The sequence below is a fragment of the Protopterus annectens genome, chromosome 1.part2 (genome assembly GCF_019279795.1).
Source record: "Protopterus annectens isolate FY-2018-M chromosome 1.part2, PAN1.0, whole genome shotgun sequence".
Taxonomy (NCBI): domain Eukaryota; kingdom Metazoa; phylum Chordata; order Ceratodontiformes; family Protopteridae; genus Protopterus; species Protopterus annectens.
This window is the reverse complement of record NC_056727.1, coordinates 541,923,450-541,944,299: the sequence shown is the minus strand read 5'-3', so window position 1 is coordinate 541,944,299 and position 20,850 is coordinate 541,923,450. Positions and strand designations below refer to the sequence as shown.

The 20,850-nt window shown below is 38.3% G+C and overlaps 1 protein-coding gene across 1 annotated transcript in view; it reads right to left on the bottom strand.

Moving 5' to 3' along the window:
- LOC122790011 (son of sevenless homolog 1-like) overlaps positions 1–20,850 on the bottom strand; it is a gene marked incomplete at its 5' end in the record, with an annotated part of 1,046,520 nt that overhangs the window by 602,008 nt on the left and 423,662 nt on the right. Inside the window, 1 exon segment of the mRNA XM_044057549.1 lies at positions 13,851–14,073. Coding sequence (XP_043913484.1) covers positions 13,851–14,073 — 223 coding nt within the window.

Genomic DNA, 20,850 nt, shown 5'->3' with positions numbered 1-20,850 from the left:
TTTAGATTTTTAACTCACTTACCCAAAAGAAAGCCGCGATGCTTGCAACGAGCACGGCAAATGAGATCTGAAGGGAGGAAGGAGACAGGGGAATTACGCATAAGGGAGGAGCTTGGAGCTCGCATCCGATGCTAGAAAATGTGGCAGAGTCAGATCTGTATTCCCACAAGGGTGAAGATCAAATGAAAACAACTTCAGATCTGCAATTCAAATTTGGAAGAGATGATGATAAAACAGGGGGAAGCTCAAGTAAGAGAGAGCAACTGAGATTTTGGATACAGACATTTAAGAAGAAGAAAAATAATCATTCAGATTATTATAGTCATAAAGTAGCAGGTCTTCTAAGAACTAAGCAACATGGGAATGGAGAAAGGAGATTCTGCTAATAGGGATGACTGCAATTAGGGATACAGACAATAGGCAAGGGGGGGGCAGGAATGCATTGGAGAAAACTGGCAAAGGAACCAAGGTACTAGGAGCAAATAACTAGAGAAGGAATGGTAACAGAGTGGGAAGATGCCAAGAACTTATTTCAACTGCGGGCTAAAGATTGCATTCCATATCAAGGACGGATATCAGAGTATAGGCAAAGAGAAAGAAATGGGGGGGGGGGGTCCTAAATGAAAGACCAGCACTGGTAGTGTTTTTAGTAAAATCTAGAACAGAAGTTGCCATTAAGAAAGGAATAATTAGTACAGCATGTATAATATTGCATGACAACTATAAGAATCAATCAGAGAAGGGGAGGAAATACTGGGAAGAGAGATTAGATAAGCAATTCACAAAGAAACAATGTGGAATATATGCAAGTCTCCCAAATATGCACCAAAATCTAGAAGTGCTTACCATAGGTATTTTTATACCTCAAGCAGACTTCAAAGAATTTTTTTCCTCAGGCAGCAAATGTTGGAGGTGCGATGGAGCAAAAAAAGGTAACTGGGAACATATTTTCTGGGAGTGTAAGGAGTTTGTAGACTTTAAAAATTCTCTGCAGACTGTGCTGCTGGAGATGCTGGGTGAGCAAGTGGTAGTGACCAGGGAAATGATTTTTTTTCAGCTATGACACAAACTCGGAACTGCCAAGACATAGTAAGGCCTTGCTGAGTCTAATTATGATGGCTGCCAAAAAAGCAATTACTTTTTAAGTTTTCTTAAATAATGGCATTGTATAATGCCTCCTTGCTGCCCTTCCACAGATGTCCGGTATTCTGCGGCAGATCTGATGTACTGCGCATGCATACGCTTACGCAGTACATCAGAGCTGTGGGTGGAAGGAACAGAGAAAGCAAGATCTCAGTTACTTTTTAGAAAGTGTCTCGCTATGTTAAAGGAGTTTAACATAGCGAGACAGCTTTAAAAAAAGCAACGGAGATCTTCTTTTCTCCTTTGCTTTTTTTAAAGCTGTCTCGCTATATTAAACTCCTTTAACATAGCGAGACACTTTCTAAAAAAACAACGGAGATCTTGCTTTCTCCGTTGCTGTAAGAAAAAAAAAAAAAAGACTCATACTAATGGAAAAAGTCTGGGCGACTGGACCTTTTTCCATTAGTATAAGTCTGACTTGCAACGTGCACGCTGACCAATCAGCATGCATGTTTTAGGATATTAATGGGGCGTCATTGTAAAATGTCATTTATATAAACTTAACATGGTCTACATTCATATAGGGTAATTTAATAAAGATTTTTTTTAAAGAATCTGTAGGAGACAAAACCTTGTCCCCCTCTGTATGTCAGATTCATCTGACATGTTTTCCGCAGAGATGTTTCTACTGACCTGATTTACAGGTACCATATTCGGAGCATCAGGATTGTATGTCATTAAAAATGTTTTCGTTAAGGTCATCTATATATATATATATATATATATATATATATATATATATATATATATATATATATCTAAAGATGATTTTCTTACCTTCACGAAAACATTTTTAATGACACACAATCCTGCTACTCAGAATATGGTACCTGTAAATATATATATATACATACACACACATACCTATATATGTATGTGTGTGTGTGTGTGTGTGTGTGTGTGTGTGTGTGTGTGTGTACATACATATATATATCGCACACACAAACGTCTTTTGATAAATATTTAACTTTTTTTTTTTTTCTTTAAAAGGTATCCCTAATGACAGACTATGAGAAAAAAACTTTTGCCCCATCAAGCGGTCACTTTCCCTAGCCATATTGAGCAGCATCCCCTGGAATGTCTCATTGCTACAGTAAATATGGTTTTCCCATGTCCAGTTCAGACAGTGGAATAGCTGAAGAGGATGTGACTGACCCCCTCTTCATGACTGAAAGGGGATATACAGATAAAGGAGAGAGAGGTTAAATGAATGATCTGAGGAATGACTGCTTGCCACTGCAGAATCGCCCACCATCAGCTGAGGTTAAGATTGAGCCTGTAGAGTCGTCAAGGCCTCTTTGGTAAGCATTTGTTTTTCCTTCTAGGGACTACAGATGATGGAACAGCAAGATCAGGGTAAATATCCATGCAGTGATGAGGGGAGTGTTTCAGATGAGGTCGGAATCACTGGAATGAGTTAGTCAGAAGAAAAGTTGTCAAATGTTTTGCACAAGTAGCAGACTTGCACTTTCTCTCTCACAAACACACACACAGGGTCACTAGACAATAGCGAAATATTGAAATGTCAAATTTCAGTATTTCAGAGACTGAATAGTCAAAAGTGCAGTTACGTGAAACTGCACCATCTCGAATGCAGAAATGTCGAATCCGCTGTCGTGGTGTCGCATTCGTGACGTGCGGTGCAGTTTGTGGATTTAGCTGGGGATTCTGGCAAGTGGTGTTTACGTAAGGGTATTGGGTAGGGATTTTAGTGTGTGCGTGTGTGTGTGTGTGTAGTGGTGTGTGTGTGTGTGTGTGTGTGTAGTGGTGTTTTTTGTGTATGTGTGTGTATAGTGATGTTTTTTGTGTGTGTGTTTATTGTGATCTCTGAGTTAAGTATATATATATATATATATATATATATATATATATATATATATATACATACACACACACACAAGTAGGGGGGTGTGGGGGCAGCTTATAGGTATGGTAGGTGTGTTTGTAGGTTATGTTGTGTTTGTGTGTTTTGTTTGTTGTAGTGTAGTTAGGTAGGTGTATGTGTGTTTGTGTGGTAGTGGTGTGTGTATGGTCGCGATTTTGGTTTTCGCGGTTGTGGGTTTTCGTGTATGTTGAATTTCAACTATACAGTCTCAAAATATTGAAATCAGACATTTCAGTATTTCGAGATTGTCTAGTGAATACACACACACATACACAGTCCACAAAATACTGTAATGCATAAGTAGCACAATAAATTCCTGGCAAAAACCTCTTCAAATACATTTAGTCTGACATAAAAAATGGCAAGCAAGTTGTCACAGTATGAACAGAAGCACTATATAACCCACAGTCGTCCATGTCAAAGTAAAACATTTGTCCACTCAAAATTTCTTTAAATAATAAAAAGTTAACATAAGCAGTACATTTTGTCACTAAATAAGCCCGCCATAATTAGCCAAAGCTAAAACTAGTTGTCCCTGACAGGATACTTCCAATAGAAGAGAAATGCAGGATTTTTTGAAGGTAAACAGCTAAAATAAAAGTAAATAGCACTTTTTTGTCCAATATATCCTCCTTACAAACACCGAAGCTGCATTTTATGTGTGGAAGAGTTCTCCAAAGGGACACGTCCAAGACAAAGTAGCTGTAGGCTGAGTGCTCCTCTTGTGAAGCCTCTGACAATCTGCTTCACAAGGCAGCAAGAAAGTATTTGATTTTCCAATCTGACTGCTGATTTTCTCTCCTCAGGGGTAACTAATCAGATGTCAGAGACAGTGTGAGAGGAAGCCATAGCTTTTGGAAGCTGGGTGGTGGTTGTCTCTCAAGCAAGACAATCCTTATAGCTTAAAAGTTACTGCAACAGTATGAGTGATGAATGGATTTCTATTACACTTGAATACTGGGAACAAAAAATCTGCTTCACTGGCTTGATGGTTTGGCTTTTTTCTCAAACATTCTGAACAGTTTATTTGAGGGTGGGTAGCCACTTACTATGGGCCCAAGAGACAACAGTTTCATTAGCGGCTCAGACATTTGAAACAGGAATCACAAAGGATGGGCATATCCATCCAGATAGAGGGATCAGAGCTCTCCACATGCAAGCACAAAGCCTTCAACAGAAAGGGGAACTACTTGCAGTCTGGGTGCAAGAGGATAGTCCACCAAGCCACTGTATAGTGGCAGACTTCACTGCACAAGTGTAAGGGAGCATGCATTTGGATAAATAAGATGTAGTCACCACAGTAATGCAGGTTACATGTTCCCCCAACCAAGGGATGATTTAGAACACACAACAAAACTCCCTCATAGCCTGGATGTAAGGAACTCTCGTGGCTGACTAAATGATGGCTTCTCCACATGGCTCCTGCTTCCATTGATCAACAGATGACTCTCAACATGGGAATGAAAACGTTCAAGGAATTCATTCAACAACAGGACAAAGAATTTTTTTGTCAAGGTGGTCACATTCAGCAGTTTTCTACTTATGTTAAGCACAGGTCGGGCCTCTAACCACTCATGCCATGTGATCACTGAACATGAAGATTTCACCCTAATACATGCATCTGTCATATCATGACCACTTTTGATAGCATGTACAGGTTCAAAAACAGTTCTTTTAGGACTGAGTCAGGAATTTTCTCATACATCATCTATTTGTTTAATATCACCTCTTTATTACTGGAGCATGTAGATCTGGTAATGCCCAAGCCAACAAAAAAGAAAAATTGTTCCAAATCTATCAAGTATATACATCCTTTCTTGTCATTAGACAGTATTTTACTAGCTGGCATCAACTTGAAGCCCCTAGCAACATTCATTGAGATCAGTGTAAAGTCAACCACCATGAGTTATTGTACAAGTATTTAACATTTTTTTCCATGCTGCAGAATGATTTGGCTTTCTGACTGCTGGTAGGTAAGAATCAGGTTCCAGAAGTGCACTCTTAAGTGTCCATCAAAGTCTGGATTAGTGGAGGTACAGACACTAGTTAATGTTCTTCAAAGTGCCAAAGATCCAACTACTGTTTGTGGTAGTCAAAGTTCTTTTGTTCTCCATCTGAAATGTTCTCGCACTCAGTTAAGGTTCTCTCGGAAGGAGACCTTCTCTGGAGGGTTGGGTAGAGGATTCTACCTTGGTGTCATAACCAAGGAAGAATACAGCTAAGATGAGTAAGCGAGGCCCTTTTCCTTGCAGGAATCCAATTCCAAAGAAGCTGGTCTCATTCTCGTGGTAGGAGGTGAAATCCTAAACTTGGATTGTAAAGCTATAGGGGGAGGAAGGACATGGATCTTTTGCAACATTGCCACACACACACACAGACACACACACACACACACACACACACACACACACACACACACACACACACACACACACACACACACTGGAATAAAGGAATCAAAGAATGCAGGGGCTAAGATGGTCACCCACAGGATGAACATCTCAGAAGTGGACATCAAACTTACCTGGGGTAGCACAGCAAGCTTGGTCATCCTGATCTTCTTTGTTAAAAAGCAGAAAGTCCATTCTTCAAGGTTGGGTGGCTTCTGGATAAAAATTGTTGGAGTATCCAGACAGGGAAAGAGATCACAGGAATCATAAAAGGCTAACCTTCTGTTGCTGCTTGGAAACTGGTATCTGAATGGGACACAACAGATAGTTCCAATAAGGAGAGTCAAGAATGAGACATCAATGTCCTACTCTCAGCTACTGAAGGGTCAAAGGCAGTGGAAGATAAAATAGAAATAGATGTCAGAGGAGCCTAGGGGTGGGATGGGGTGATAACTTTTCCTAACTAGCTTTTCTCAAGGGCCAATACCTGCAGGCTTAGAAAGGAAAACATGGGTATCAAAGGCCTTATATGCTCAATGACTGTGGAAATCTTAGTTGCTAACTACTTCTCTGTCTTCTGATAGCACTTGGGTAACCTGACTGAGCTTTTCTAAGACACTGCTCTCTGTGAAGCCATCACTTCTTGGCCTAAAGCCAACAATGTTTTATGCTTTAGGAAGGCCTTTAAATAATGGGACCTTTGCTTATGGGTTTTTGTTAGCGTGGAATTAACACTAGGGCAATGGAAGCATTGGCATTCCTTGATACAATAGTAAGGTTAATTAGGATGACATACAACTCTTGCCTCTGATCATTCAAAGTGGGAGGGTTCCCCCCTCTGATAAGTTGACTATGAAGAGAAGAAACAAGCAAGGGTGTCTTCTTCCCCCTTTGTGATTTGCTTTAAACTTAAAGAAACTGGAAAAGAAAATAAGGTACTCTGAAATTCAAGGATACAATTGGTACGGTAGTCAAGAAAAGTTGGCTTTACTTGCAGATGATATTTTGTACTTGATAAATCCAGAAAAGGACATCTATGAGCTGCAGAACATTTTTAGAGTAAGTATTTTTAGGGTATAAAATTAATGAGGACAAAGCAAAACCTATAGCAGTAAATAGTGTACCCACTCACAAATTGGTTAAGCAATATATATTCATGGGGACAAGATAACATTATTTAAGAGTAGGGATTAAAAAAGGCTTCTGTTATGGCAGCTAAGAATATGGTGGAAGATACTACACAAAAGATAATTCAAAAACTAAGAAATTGGAAGCTCTTTGTTTACGGATATGAATAGTAAGATAAAAGCAGTGAAAATTCTTCTAGACCCTTTAGTTTTATATACAGGACATGCATAGTTTTATCAACCAGAGGAGTTGCTGTGGACAATAATTAAAGAGTTAAAATAATTTATATGTGAGGGGAACAGAAGTTAAATGGGATAAGCTGATCCTCCCAACTGAGCAAGGTGGTATAGGATTACCATATTTGAAGGAATATTTTACAGCTCCACAGCTAAGGCTCATATACATAACACAAGCAGAAGATTATAAATCACAGTGAAAAGGGATGATGATGAAGAGGCGAGGGGGGTACAAGAAATAAGGAGAGGGTGGGATTTTGGATGGATATCCTTAAGAATAACAACAATCATACACAATGTAAGAATAACAACAATCATACACAATGTTAAATTAACAGAGTTCCAGAAAATATTCTAAGCTAACATGGGAATGGAGAAAGATTTTGCCAACAGGGATGACTTTCAAGTAGGGGTATAGAAAATAGGCAAGATGGTAACAGAATTTACTGGGGAAAACTGGAAAAGGAAGCAAGATACTGGGATCAAATAACTACAGAGTGAAAGGTAACAGAGTAGGACGAGGCCAAGTAGTAGTTTGGACTGCAGGTTAGAGACAGTGTATCCTACCAGGGATTAATATCAGTTTTCCTGTAGAAGTATTAGAAATATTTCAGAAAGTCTGTACAAAGCAGATAAATATGGAAATCAAGAAAAGATGCACAAGGAAATATTTCTGGAAGAATTAAATATGCAAAGGTTAGAGGTAGACAAGGTTCAATTACTAACGGTTAGGATAGGAGGAGATAAAAATTGTGATGTATAACCAATCTACAGGAAAGTCCGATGAGATAAAAATTGTGATGTATAACCAATCTACAGGAAAGTCCCTAGGAATAGATGGTATTCCTGTGGAAGTTTGGAAGCTAGAAGGGAAAAAACTAATGAAGATCTGGAAGGTTTTGTTTAACAGCATTTTTAAGAGGAGGAGAAGTACCAACATCCCGGAAGAAAGCAGTGGTAGCTATACTACTCAAAGAGGGTAAAGATCCATCAGATCCAGCTACATACTGGCCCATTTCAATACTAAACCATGATTATAAAGTGTTCATGTCTATAATGGCTAAAAGAATGGTAAAAGTCATGCCAAAAATGACAGATATGGACCAATGTGGTTTTGTGGAGAGGAGGCACAACATTTAACAACATTAACAAAACACTGATGATCCAGGGGGAAGCAGAAAGTAAGAAAATACCATAATTTTTGGTGGGTCTTGATATAGAGAAAGCATTTGACAGAGTAGGCTGGGACTTTATGAGCAGGACAATGGAATCTTTTGTATTTCCTGAAAAAAATTATAAGGCTGATTAGAAGGATATATGAGGGATCGGAGAAGAAAATTAAAGTGGCTGGGGTCCTCTCTGATAATTTCTGCTTCAGAAGAGGAATCAGGGAGGGGTGTTCTTTTTCCTCTTTATTCATTACATTATATTTAGATCAATTGGCAAAGCAAATAAGGGACTCAGAAATTCAAGGATACAACTGGTATGGTAGTCAAGAAAAGCTGACTATATTTGCAGATGATATAATTTTATACCAGACAAAACCAGAATGAGACATTACAGTGTATTTTCGGGATATAAAATTAATGAAGCTAAAACAAAGGTAATAGCGGTAAAATATGTACCCACATATGAATTGGATCAGCAATACCTATATTTATGGGGACATGATAAAATTAAGTACTTAGGAGTATGGTTTAAAAATGATTCTAGTATGGCAGCTAATGATATGTGAGAAGAGACTAAAAAAAAATACAAAAACTGAGGAAATTGAAACTTTGTTATATGGATATGGAAAGTAGGATACAAGTTGTTAAAATGTTTTTAGTCCCATTAGTCTTCACAGGTCAGGCATAAGTTGTGGATAGCAATTAATAAAGCTCTAAAGGACTTTATCTGGGAGAGGAAGATGGAAAGAGTCAAGTGGGATAAGATGATTCTTCCAGTAGAACAGGGTGGACTGGGATTACCCGATCTAAATGGGTATTTTCTGAGCTACACAGTAAAGGATACCATACAAAGCACAAGCAGAAAGTTATAATTCAAAGTGGAACATGATTATGATGAAAGGGGGGGGGGCTCAAGAAATAAGGAGAGACTGAGATTTTACATGCAGGCCTTTAAGAAAAATAACAATCATACAGAATATTATATCTATAAAGCAGCAGAAAGTATCCTAAGAACCAAGCCAAAATTGAATGAAGAAAAAAGATTCTGCCAATAGCGATGACTACAATTAGCGATATAGACAATAGGGGGCTGGAATTTATTGGAGAAAACTGGCAAAGGAACCAAAGTATTGGAAGCAAATACCTACACAGGAAAACTGACAGAATGGGAAGACACCAAGAATTTATTTGGACTGCAGGTTAGAGATTGGCTTCCCCATCAAGGAATGATATCAGAGTATAGGGAAAGAGAAAGAAATAGGGGGTCTTAAATGAAAAAAAAAATGGGCAGTGGTAGAGTTTTTAATAAACTCTAGAACAGAAGCTGCATTAAAAAAGGAATTACTACTACAGCAAATAAAATGCTCCATGATAACTATAGGAATCAATCACAGGAGGCTAGAAAGGACTGAGAAGAGAGACTGGACATGCAAGTCACAAAAACAATGGAAGGATGTATGTATGTCTCCCAAATATGCAACAAAATCTAGAAGATTTAGGATTTTTGCTTGGAAATGTTTACACAGATATTTTATATCCCGAGTCCAGAGAAGTTTTCCTCGGGTAGACAGCACATTTTGGAGGTGTGACAGGGAAAAAAGATTTTCTGGTAGTGCAGTGAGTTGGCAGACTAAAGATTCCCTGCAAGATGCACTGTCAGAGATGCTGGGTGGGTAAATTGGCATGACGGGGGACATGATTTTTCTGAGCTATGATACAGAATTGGATCTGCCTAGACATGGTAAGGCCTTGTTGCGTCTAATTATGGTGGCTGCCAAAAAAGCAATTACTAGAAAATGGAAATCAAAATCCAAAACAACTATACTAAAAGTAGTGAGTGCAGTAACAAAGATAAAACAACTGGAATTGAGATCTTTAAAAAAGGGTAGGAACAAACTCCACAGGAAAAAAATGGGAAATGGGGGAACAATACATATGGGGAGGAATGAGGTTTAAAAGAAGGCAGGACTTAAATGAGCTATGTAATGTTTGACTAAAAATGATTGGGTAGATTATAAGTGATGTATAATGTTTGCAACTGGGAGTGTGTCAGCATGATTTGTGATGTTAAATTCATAAATTAGGATAATGCTGGTGTGGTTTATTTTCATTTATAGAAATGTATGATTGCCTATGTCGTAAGTGATGGTTTAAAAAAAAACACAGGAACTGAATAATTTATGTAATATTGCTTAGGTTATATGACAGATAGCAATATACATTAAGTATAATGTTTGTAAATGCGAACTTGTTAATACAGTTTGATTACTTTTATGTATTTATTTATTGACATTTGTTGACCGGGAAAGTCCACTGGGTCAGAAACCCATTTTCGGTGGAGCCTCGGGGAGAAAAGCTAAACAAAAATTTTTAGTACAAAGTATTTTAAAGATAATATAGACAAGGCGCATAGCCTTTGTAAAAGTTACATTGGCTATTAATATACAACATACAGTACTTTAAGAATAAAAAGCCTTCAAATAAAGATTGTAGTTAGATACAAGATAAACAGTTCTTTAAATACTTAGGGGGATCTAGACATTGCCTAGGAGTAGATAGAGAGATTAGAATAGGTTAGTTGATACAGAGAAAGTTCTTAGAAGTTTGAGAGAAGTTACTTAATGGAGGAAAGGAAAAAAGAGTGGATAATTAAATTTTATTTGTTTATGGTGGCTTAAATTTTTGTGCACAGGAACAGATATTATTGAGGTAGTGGCATTTTAGTGCAGATTTGAACGTTTTTAAATGAGTCTAGTTGAATGATTGAGGAACGTAGGGCATTCCATAATCTGGCAATGGTATAGGAATATAGGCTTTGTCCAGCTCTTTTATTGAGTTTGGTTATACTTAAAAGCTGTTTGTTGATAGACCGAAGATTCCAGGTTGAGAGATATGATTGTAGGGGAAACGCTTTAGAATCTCGAAATACTGAAATGTTGAATTTCAGTATCTTGAGACTATGAAGTCAAAGTCTGAAAATAGCAAACGTGCATAATCGCAAATTCGAATATCTTGAATTTGCGGTTATGGCTTTACGCTACGTAATGTCCAGGATTGTATGTCGATGGTGTGCAGTGCCGTGTGTGGATTTAGGTGTTATGTCAGGTAAGTGAGTGTTTTGTAAGGGCTTTGGGTGAGAGTTTGAGTGTATATGAGTGTGCTGATATCTGTGATGTGTGCGTGAGCGACTGTAGAATGTGTGTGCGTGTGTGTGTGTGTGTGTGTGTGTGTGTGTGTGTGTGTGTGTGTGTGTGTGTATATAGGTTTGCTTTTGTTTACTGTTTGTGCCATCTCAGAGTTAGCATATATAAGTAGGGGGGTGGGGGGTGCAGGAGGGCTTGCCCCCCCCTGCTTATTTGTGTTGTAGGTTTGTGGATGTGTGCTGTTTTGTTTGTTTATGTTGTGATGTGGGTGTTGTGGTACATGTATGGTCTGGTGTGTGCTGTGTTTTAGGCGTTTTGAATTTCGTGGTTTTGGGCTTCGCAGTTTTGGTGTTTCGGTGTTGTGTGGATTCGATTTCATGGTCTCGAAAAACTGAAATTCAAGATTTCACTATTTCGAGATTATGAAGTGAAGCCGATTGTAGGATAGAATGAAGTACGGGGCCATTGTTGGGTTTATATATCAGTTTGTGGGCAAGAGTTAGATGGGTAATGGAGGAATTCAAACCAATTTAATTCCACAATGGCCTGGCAATGGTGTGTGCAATTTGGCATCCCAGAGGCAAATTTTTCTATTTCATTGTAACATGATTGCAGTTTATTACTGACAGATGTGGAAAGGTTGGTGAAAATGGGGCTTCTACAGAGGAGGGAAGGGATAAGTCGAGTGTTTGCAAGTTTTATTTTGGTTGGCCTATCTAAATAAAGTTTATGTCTACAAAGTTTGCCCAGCTTGAGGTGTGTATTTTTTTTTTTTTTTTTTTTTTTTTTTTTTAATTATTGTATTGAAAATATGCTACTTGAAGGTGAGTTTGTCATCAATGGTTATGCCCAATATCCATAGACCATTCCATAGTTCACTTACCCGATAAATGTCCATCCCTATAGAACCTAGTACAAATCCACCTCAACAGCAACACTATATGATCCTCTGAAAAATTAATGCTCGAAATTACTAAATCCAACAACCCTGGAGACTCACTGTATTCTAACTATGCATCTACATCATGGAACTCCACCCCCCAGAACACACTAAACACAGCAAACCCAGCACACTTCAAAAAACTGCTAAAGTCCCACCTAAATGACAACTGGTTATGCTCCTGCTCCTCACCAAGCTGAACCTATTTCACACCTCCTCACCCGCCCCACCCTCTCCTCCCACTCTCCACTTTCACTACATCTCTTTTGCTTACTGAACCTATGGGAATATAAGGATTATAAGTATAACAACATTAAGCAAAACAATGTGCAGCACCAAACAGGCATTTCTGAGACACAGTGCCACTGTACATTAAGCCTTGCACTGTAACACTGGAAATTGTACTGTCTCAAATGATTTTTCACTATTAAGTGTAACTGTCAAAATATGTATTACTATGTGATCCTGCAAGCTTTTTACTAACGAACTGTGATGTGTGTTTACTAAGCGATCCTTATTTTCTCTGACTTTCATTAATATTTAAATTACTTACTGTTCATATTTCTTACTGTTATGTTGTTTCTATGTTGAGCTTTTCTCCCTGGGCCTCTGCTGAAAATGGGCAACTTGCTCAGTCAGATTTCTGCGGTAAACAAATGTTAAATAAACAAGCAATAATTTAGCAGTCTTCACTGGTTTGATTTCTGTGTTGTTTTGTGAGTACATTTTAAAGTTTGGAGTTGGTGGTTCTGCTGAGAATAGTAACAGTTTAGATTTTTGGGGGTTCGGTAGAGTTGTGCATCGTTTAGCCAGGTTTCTATAGACGTAAAGGCATTCTGTGTAATTCTAGGGAAATCGGAGAAATTGCTAAGTAAATGCAACTTTGCCTATGTCACAAGTGATAATTCAATAAAGGTGTTTAAAAAAAGACTGGGAAATGAGAATGAAAAACAATATACAAAGGAACGGGAGGATATTTATATGGCCCCCAAGTATGCAATACAATTTCACAATTTTAAAGGTTTAGGATTTTTGTATAGAAGTGTTTGCAAAAATATTTTTATAACCCAAGCTGATTTCAGAGAATTTTTCCACATGTACACAACAATTGCTAGAGGTGCGATGATAAACAGAGGGGTATTTGGGAACATTTTTTGGGAGGACTGCAACAAGTTTTTAGATTTAAAAAATTCCCTACAGGGTACTTTGTCAGAAATGTTGGGAAAGCAATTATTGTAATTTGGAAAATTATTCTTTTGAGCTGGAATACAGATACTGAATTGCCTAAACATAGTAAGGCCGCACTAAGTTTAATGCTCTTGGCTGCCAAAAAAGCAATTACTAGAAAATGAAAACCAAAAACTAAACCAGCTGTATCAGATTTATTAAATGCTGTAAAGGAGATAAGCTTGTTAGAAAAGAGAAGGGGTAAACTACATAGAAATAAAAGGAATCTGTAACAGTACATCCAGAATAATGTTAGATTAGTATAATAATATAATATAGATTTTCTGATATCATTAAAACTTACATTGGAACAAAACACATGAAACTACCCTGTATGACTCACCACGTGTGACACCTCAACTCCACCTGTATTCAACTGAAATGCAGAATACGCAATGTGCAAATTAAGGGAAAAAAAAAACAGACAATTTTGCCTTGCCTCCATCTAATAAAAATATAACCGCAATTAAAATAGTAAGCACAGAAAAAATATATTAAATCCTCTAACTTGCAGTTGAGAACACAGACCATAAAATGTCTAATGGAGAACAGTGGCAGCTCATGCATGCAAGCAGATCAGATAGTATACCTGTAAAGATCTGATTCCAGCAAGGTAAGCTGTCGAGCAATTTCTATTGGATGTAGCGTCATCAAATCAAATGTCTCTATACTTCCTGGTCGACTTATGTGCCACTCAATTGGAGGAGGAGGGCTTTCAAATGTAATATTGTGGCTTGGTCCATTCGCTTGTGCCTGTTTCTTTCGTTGAATAATTTTGGTGATGGACTCAACCCATTTTCTCATAGCCTTACCTGTAATACAATGGTAAATGTTGTGGGATAGAACACTGGAAAAAGTTTTTTTATAATTTTCATACTACAAACACTAAGACCTTTTAAAACTCTTATTAAGCAGAAGGTGCATCTAAGAAAAAAATATGGTTGTGTAGGTTTACTTACTGTAACAGCAGATGCTTTAACAGATCAATATTGCATTAGCCCAAGCTATTCAGGTTATATCCTGCCAAGGATATGACCAATCAGTCATCTTATCCAAAGTAAACGGTACCTTCCACACACTATGAAAGGAACTTAATTAGAGCTCCATATAAAAAAAGCAGTTAGAGCACCAAAACCTTAACAACTTTCTTAACTCAAGACGACAGACATCAGCCCTGAAAGGGAAAAATGCCAGGAAAAGTAAAACAAGATCACATACATCCATACCCTGGCAAAACACACAAAAAAAAAGGAGGATGGATGGAGGGGACAACAACTACAACAATGATCTATTAGAACATCTACTGTTACAGTATGTAAACTACACAACTGTACAATGTTCAGTAATAGATAACCGTTGCAATAAACTAAGCTATTCAGGTAGATTAGCACAGCATAGAAACCAAAAAGGGAGGAGGAAGTAAATAAAGAACCATAAGCAGCAGGAGAATGGTCGTAACAACCCTGTTCTGGACCTGGAAAAGGAATCCAATTTATATTGCTTTGTAAAAGTTAAAATACAGAGAACCAAGTTGATTCAACTAGAATACTTTTACAGTCCATCCCTTTTCCTGAATGTCAAAGAAGCCAAAGCCCTCAAGAAATGGTCCATAACTTTGACTGGAAATGTCTTATTATGGTAAGAATAAAAAGAAATACCATGAGACAACCATCTAGACATAGTCTACTTCAACATTGGTTGCCCATTTCTCTTACCTTTAGGACAGAAAAACAGATGATCAACTTTCCTGAAGGACTAAGTTTTGTCTAGGTAGTTTCCAAGTTGCATGTGGAGAGCCTCCCTTGTTTTGGGGGTTCTGGAAAACAAAGACAGGGAGATTAACAGACAAGCTCAAGGTAACCTCATTAACTACTAAAGGCATGAAAGGAAGAGTAGTTCTCAATGAGACCCTGTAATTGTGGAAAATGAGGTAAGGGTAGGGTTGATTCATCATAACAGCTTGTAACTCATTCTTCTTGCAGAAGTCAGAGTAGTGAGCAAAAGTGTTACATGCTACGAACATCAATTTAGCCTGATGGAGGTGGTTAAAAAAAAAAGGTTTTTCAAGCACAAAATTCAGACTGCAAGGAAGACCACCTGTTGTCTACTTGGATGGCCATGTAAAACCACCTTTCAAAAACTGCTCAACTTGGGAATAGGAAGAAAAGAGCATAAAAAGCCAGACAAGCAGAAATAATCAAGAACCAGAAGCAGCCATACTTTTAACAGGTCCTGGTCCTTGAAATAAAAACTATAAAAATCTTTTCCACTTAGATTTTCTAGTAGCAGGTTTTGGGCCTCCTTCAGTACCTGCTGCACAACCTCGGAAAAAGGTGCCTAAAATTATATCATCCAGGCAAGTCAGCTGCAAACATTTCATCCTGGGTGTATCAGACACATCATCCTTTCTGAGAAAATCTAGTCTGTGGGGAAGCTTGTGGTAACTGGTCTTGGCCAATTTCAAAAGAAGGGAGAACCACTGCTGACTGAGCCAAAAGGGAGTCACCACCATGATCTCTGAAAAGTCTTTCCGGACCTTTAGAAGAACTCTAGATATTGGCTGAAAGGGTGGAAAAGCATAAACAAACATCCCTGTCAATGGGAAAGTGTCCATCTTCTTGTCTGTTTGTAAGGGATCCCACTGAAGAATTTTTTTTAACTCTTGTTCTGAAAGGAGGCAAACAAGGTCTGCTTGAGGTGTTCCCAATAGTTTGGATCAATTCCTGAAGACCCTCGGGTACAATTTCCATTCATGAGGAAATGTTTTGGCCCTGTTTAGCTTGTCTGATACAATATTTGGTTCTGATGTAAGACTCAAAACTGAGTCCAGCTGTTACGTCCCAGGCTATTCTAACAAGTCTGCCAAAAGGGTAAGAGCTGGTACCTGCCTCAATTTGTTTATATACCACATCACAGCGGTACTGCCTGTGAAAGCCTACAGAGGTCCTGGAGATCACAGATGATTTAGGGCTGTCAAAGCATTTATAATTGCCATCATGTATTTTTATGCTTATGACTGTTGTGTTTGTTCCACAGACTGTGCACTGTTACTCTTTTACACAGAGCTCCCCACACCAGGTCTGAAACCTGTTTAGATAGACTGAAGAGGAAGTGGAAGGGAGAATGGAAGACCTGGATTCAGAGAGAACTTGGTCTACCCACCACAGAACATCTCATCTTTCAAACTCCAGAACTGTGATGTTAAAAGATAAAAGGTGCAGATTCTGATACCACACTGACTGGAGGTACCACTGAGTTTTTACATAAGTGAAGTCTGTCCAATGAAACAACAAGAATCACAGAAGCCCTGTATCCCAGAATTCTGGAAAATTCCCTAGTAAACACCATGCTTTGAGTGGAAAAACTTAAAGAACTGTTGAAACATCTCTACTTTGTCTAGAGGAGGAAGAAGAGCTCTTCCCAAGGTAGAATCTAACAGACATCCCAGGAAAACTATTCTGTGAGAAGGGAGGATTCAAGATTTCTTTAAGATTTTGAAAATGTAATCAAGCAAATCTTCTCATGACCGACCAAGAAGCAGCAGCCCTGGAGGCAGTATCACCAGAACCATAATAACTATTTAAGGTATAATTAGCAGAGAAGTAGATACAAGACACATTCAAAGACTTTTTCACCTCAGAAGATGGAAGGTTAATGATTAACTTTTTCCATGTATTAAAAATATAAAAGTAAAAACTTAAACATGTGAGCCTTACAGTTTAAAATTTGGAATGTTGAAGTGACAGAAGAATTTGTCAAAAGTTTTCCCATCTTTATCAGAGGAAATGGAATTATCATTAGTAATTCGCCCAGCAGAAGCAGTTTGAGATATGAAAATTACTGCTAGGTCTGCTATGGTGTTAGTTTGGAGTACCCTGTATAACCAGACTTCCTAGGGGTAGCAGGTTGACTTGTCAGGTGAACTACAAGCGGTCAGGAAAACCCGCTTTAAAATCAGATAAAACTGCAAGAACACCTGAAAACGGAGGAATATCCAGCTGTAACAAATTGTAATACATTTGCTGGGAAATAAGAATTTCATTCCAATTCTACAGTAAACCTTTTTCATTATCGATAAAAGTTAAAGAAAAGGTCCTTTGGTGGAAAATCTGAAGCGACACCTTTCTTAAAATGAAAATCTTCAGGTTATGAAGAAAATCCTGAAGCACCACATTCACCCTCCAATTCCTGGTCTTACGATTGAAAATTAGAAACAGAGAAGAAACTCTCTTCTTTCCTGAAGAAAAGTATGTAAAGAAAAAGTAGAAATTAACTCCACAGCACGTCCCAGCAAATCATCTCTGTCCACTGAAATAGAAACAGAAGTTTTTTTTACTTTTTGATTTCTTTTCCTGGAAAGCTCCCTAGAAAAGGACCGATCTAAAGTAGGCACACTATTCCAGGATTCAGGCTCTCTTTCCCCATCTATGCAGTAGACCTTCGCCCACCCTTTCCCCCAAGACAGGTAGGAGTTGTTCTCCCTTGCCCACAGAGGACAACCCTCACAGAGGATGTGTCTATCCCTGGTCCTTAGTGGCTGTAGGTGCAACACTAGAGGGATGGAGGTAAATGGCAACTGGTTGAAGGACAAAAATCCGGTCACAGGAAACTAACCCATTGGTGAGTAAGGCAAAACTAGTGCCAGCCTGACACCTGAAGTATCCCGGACAACCTTCTTCTTGCAGATGAGGGGATATGAAGAACCAGGGAGACTGGTAACAACTCCATAGGTTCAGGTGCAAAGCAAGTTTCAAGGATGGTTAGTAGAGGGTTTAACAATCAATACACTCAGTACCAGATAAAAACGTGGTATTGAGGTAAAAAAAAAAACATCCTGAAAGACTCTAAATGTACCAAGCTTGGGTCTACTACATTTGCTCGCATCACACCTGCCTGAAAAAGTAAGTGCCTGAACTTCCACTAGCTCGATCTCCCTTTCCTGCATACCTCCCAAGACCAGATCCTATATGCTACATTTCCCTATTAGAAACTTAACCCTAAACCTAAAACTCTCACCCAGTTCCCATCCCAATATTTCAGCCTTTAACCTAAATTCTGTGATGACTCCCTAAGCCTAAAACTCCATTCCCACTCCCTAAACCTATAATTCCACCTCCCCTCCTTATTCCTAAATTTCCCATTTGATTCTTAACCCTAAAAATCCCAACACTCTCCCTAAACTTGAAATTTTCCCCTCCTGCTCCCTAATCTGAACTCACAGTTACCTCCTCACAGCTGCTTACTAGAACTGATATTAAGAGTTTTGAGAAAGAGCAGTGCTCCCTACCCATGGCTGTGAGCAGCACCCTACCAAAGCTACAAGATGAAGTCCCTGGCATCGGAACAGTGGGTTTCAAGGGCTTGGGATTTAAGAGCTTATAGTAGAGCCATCAAGTCTCGTCTCAACACAAATTCTATAACAGAACATTAGAAAAAGTTCAAAATACAGATTTAAACACAATATGTTTCCAATTCCAACAGCATTCATAGTGATAAAATCTGGCACAGAATGACAGTCCAAATAGTACAAGTTTCCCCGAGAGTAAATATTAACTTCATAGAAAAAAGTTGTTTTTCTCAAAAATACAACAGTGGAAGGTTTTCCCTAGAAAGGGACTTATCTGCCCACCTTGAGGGTTCATGAGCTGACCATCACTTCCACAAAGCCTGCAGAAAGAGTGCACTTTGCCAGAAAAAAAAACCTCTGACGATTTTTTTATATGGAGTTCTGGTCGAGAGCCAGGCAATCAGAGCATGTAGAAAGCATCCTTTAACTTTGAAAAGCTGGCCAGTTGGTCATAGCCTTGGAAAGATACAACCCAAGTAGCTTAGGCTATTGTAACAGTGATCTAATGCTGAACATCTTCATAGAAGCAGACTTTCACAAATGACAACTGCATGTCAAATATCTTCACCATAATAGTAAATCTCTGAGAACAAGTTAGTCCCTTGTACAGGGAGCATCTGTGCACATTCTCTTTGGTTCTTTGAGCTGCAATTCCCAAAGCATGCCAACAATTCTTTTTTCATGTGACTAAAAACATATGATGTTGTATCACATGTAACATTATCATGTATACACTTGTGCTAATGTTTCCCATTTAACAAATTATGCTAAACCATAGTCAAGAACCCTCAAGTAAATACCTTATTAGCAATACCTTATTAGCAGCGATTGCAAAAAAAATATTTCCAGCAACATAATAAAGTGCCATCCATGGAAATAATGAAATTCAGCATGCATGTGAAGAGCTACAGTACCACCATCAAATATCAAGTGAAAATCTCCTAGAAAAAGGAGAAAACTCAGATGACAAAGTCTTATTAGTATAACTGCTGTAAAGAAAAAAAAGACTGAAGTCAATAGACATTTAGAGTAAACGCACACACACATACATTTTATATATATATATATATATATATATATATATATATATATATATATAATGTATATATATATATATAAAATATAATATATACACATAATATATATACATACATATATACAGCGGATATAAAAAGTGTATACACCCCTGTTAAAATGCCAGGATTTATGATATAAAAAATGAGATCACAATAAATCATTTCAAAACTTTTCCCACCTTTAATGTGACCTATAACCTGTACAGTTCAATTGAAAAACAAACAAATCTGTTAGGAGAAAAAATATAAAAAATAAATGTACAATAAGCTGGTTGCATAAGTGTGCAACACCCTTAAACTAATACCTTGTAGAAGCGCGTTTTGATTTAATTAGAGATGCCTACCCAAAAAAATTGAATATCAGCATGGTACATCTTGACATGGCAATATTTGCCCACTCCACCTTACAAAAGTGCTTCAAATCTGTCAGATTGCGAGGGCATCTCTTGTGCACAGCCCTCTTCAGGTCACCCCACAGATTTTCTATTGGGTTTAGGTCTGGGCTCTGGCTGGGCCATTCCAAAACTTTAATTTTCTTCTAGTGAATCCATTCTTTTGTTGATTTGGATGTATGCTTGAGGTCATTGTTGTGTTGAAAGGTAAATTCTTCTTAGTCAGCTTTCTAGCAGACGCCCGAAGGTTTTGGGCCAAAAGTGACTGATATTTGGAACTGTTCATAATCCCTCCACCTTGACTAAAGCCCCAGTTCCAGCTGAAGAAAAGCAACCCCAAAGCATGATACTGCCACCACCATGCTTCACCGTGGGGGTGGTGTTCTTTTGGTGATGTAAAGTGTTGTTTTTGAACCAAACGTACCTTTTGGAATTGTGGCCAAAAAGTTCAACCTTGGTCTCATCAGACCATAACACATTTTTCCACATGCTTTTGGGAGACCTGATGTATTGTTTTGCAAATTTTAGCCAGGCCTGGATGTTTTTCTTTGTAAGAAAAGGCTTCCATCTTGCAACCCTACCCCATAGCCCAGACATATGGAGAATACAGGAGAATATCACAAGCAGTACACACAACCAGTACTTGCCAGAAATTCCTGCAGCTCCTTTAGTGTTGCTGTAGGTCTCTTGGCAGCCACCCTGACCAGTTTTCATCTTGTCTTTTCATCAATTTTGGAGTGATGTCCAGTTCTTTGCAACATCAATGTTGTCCCA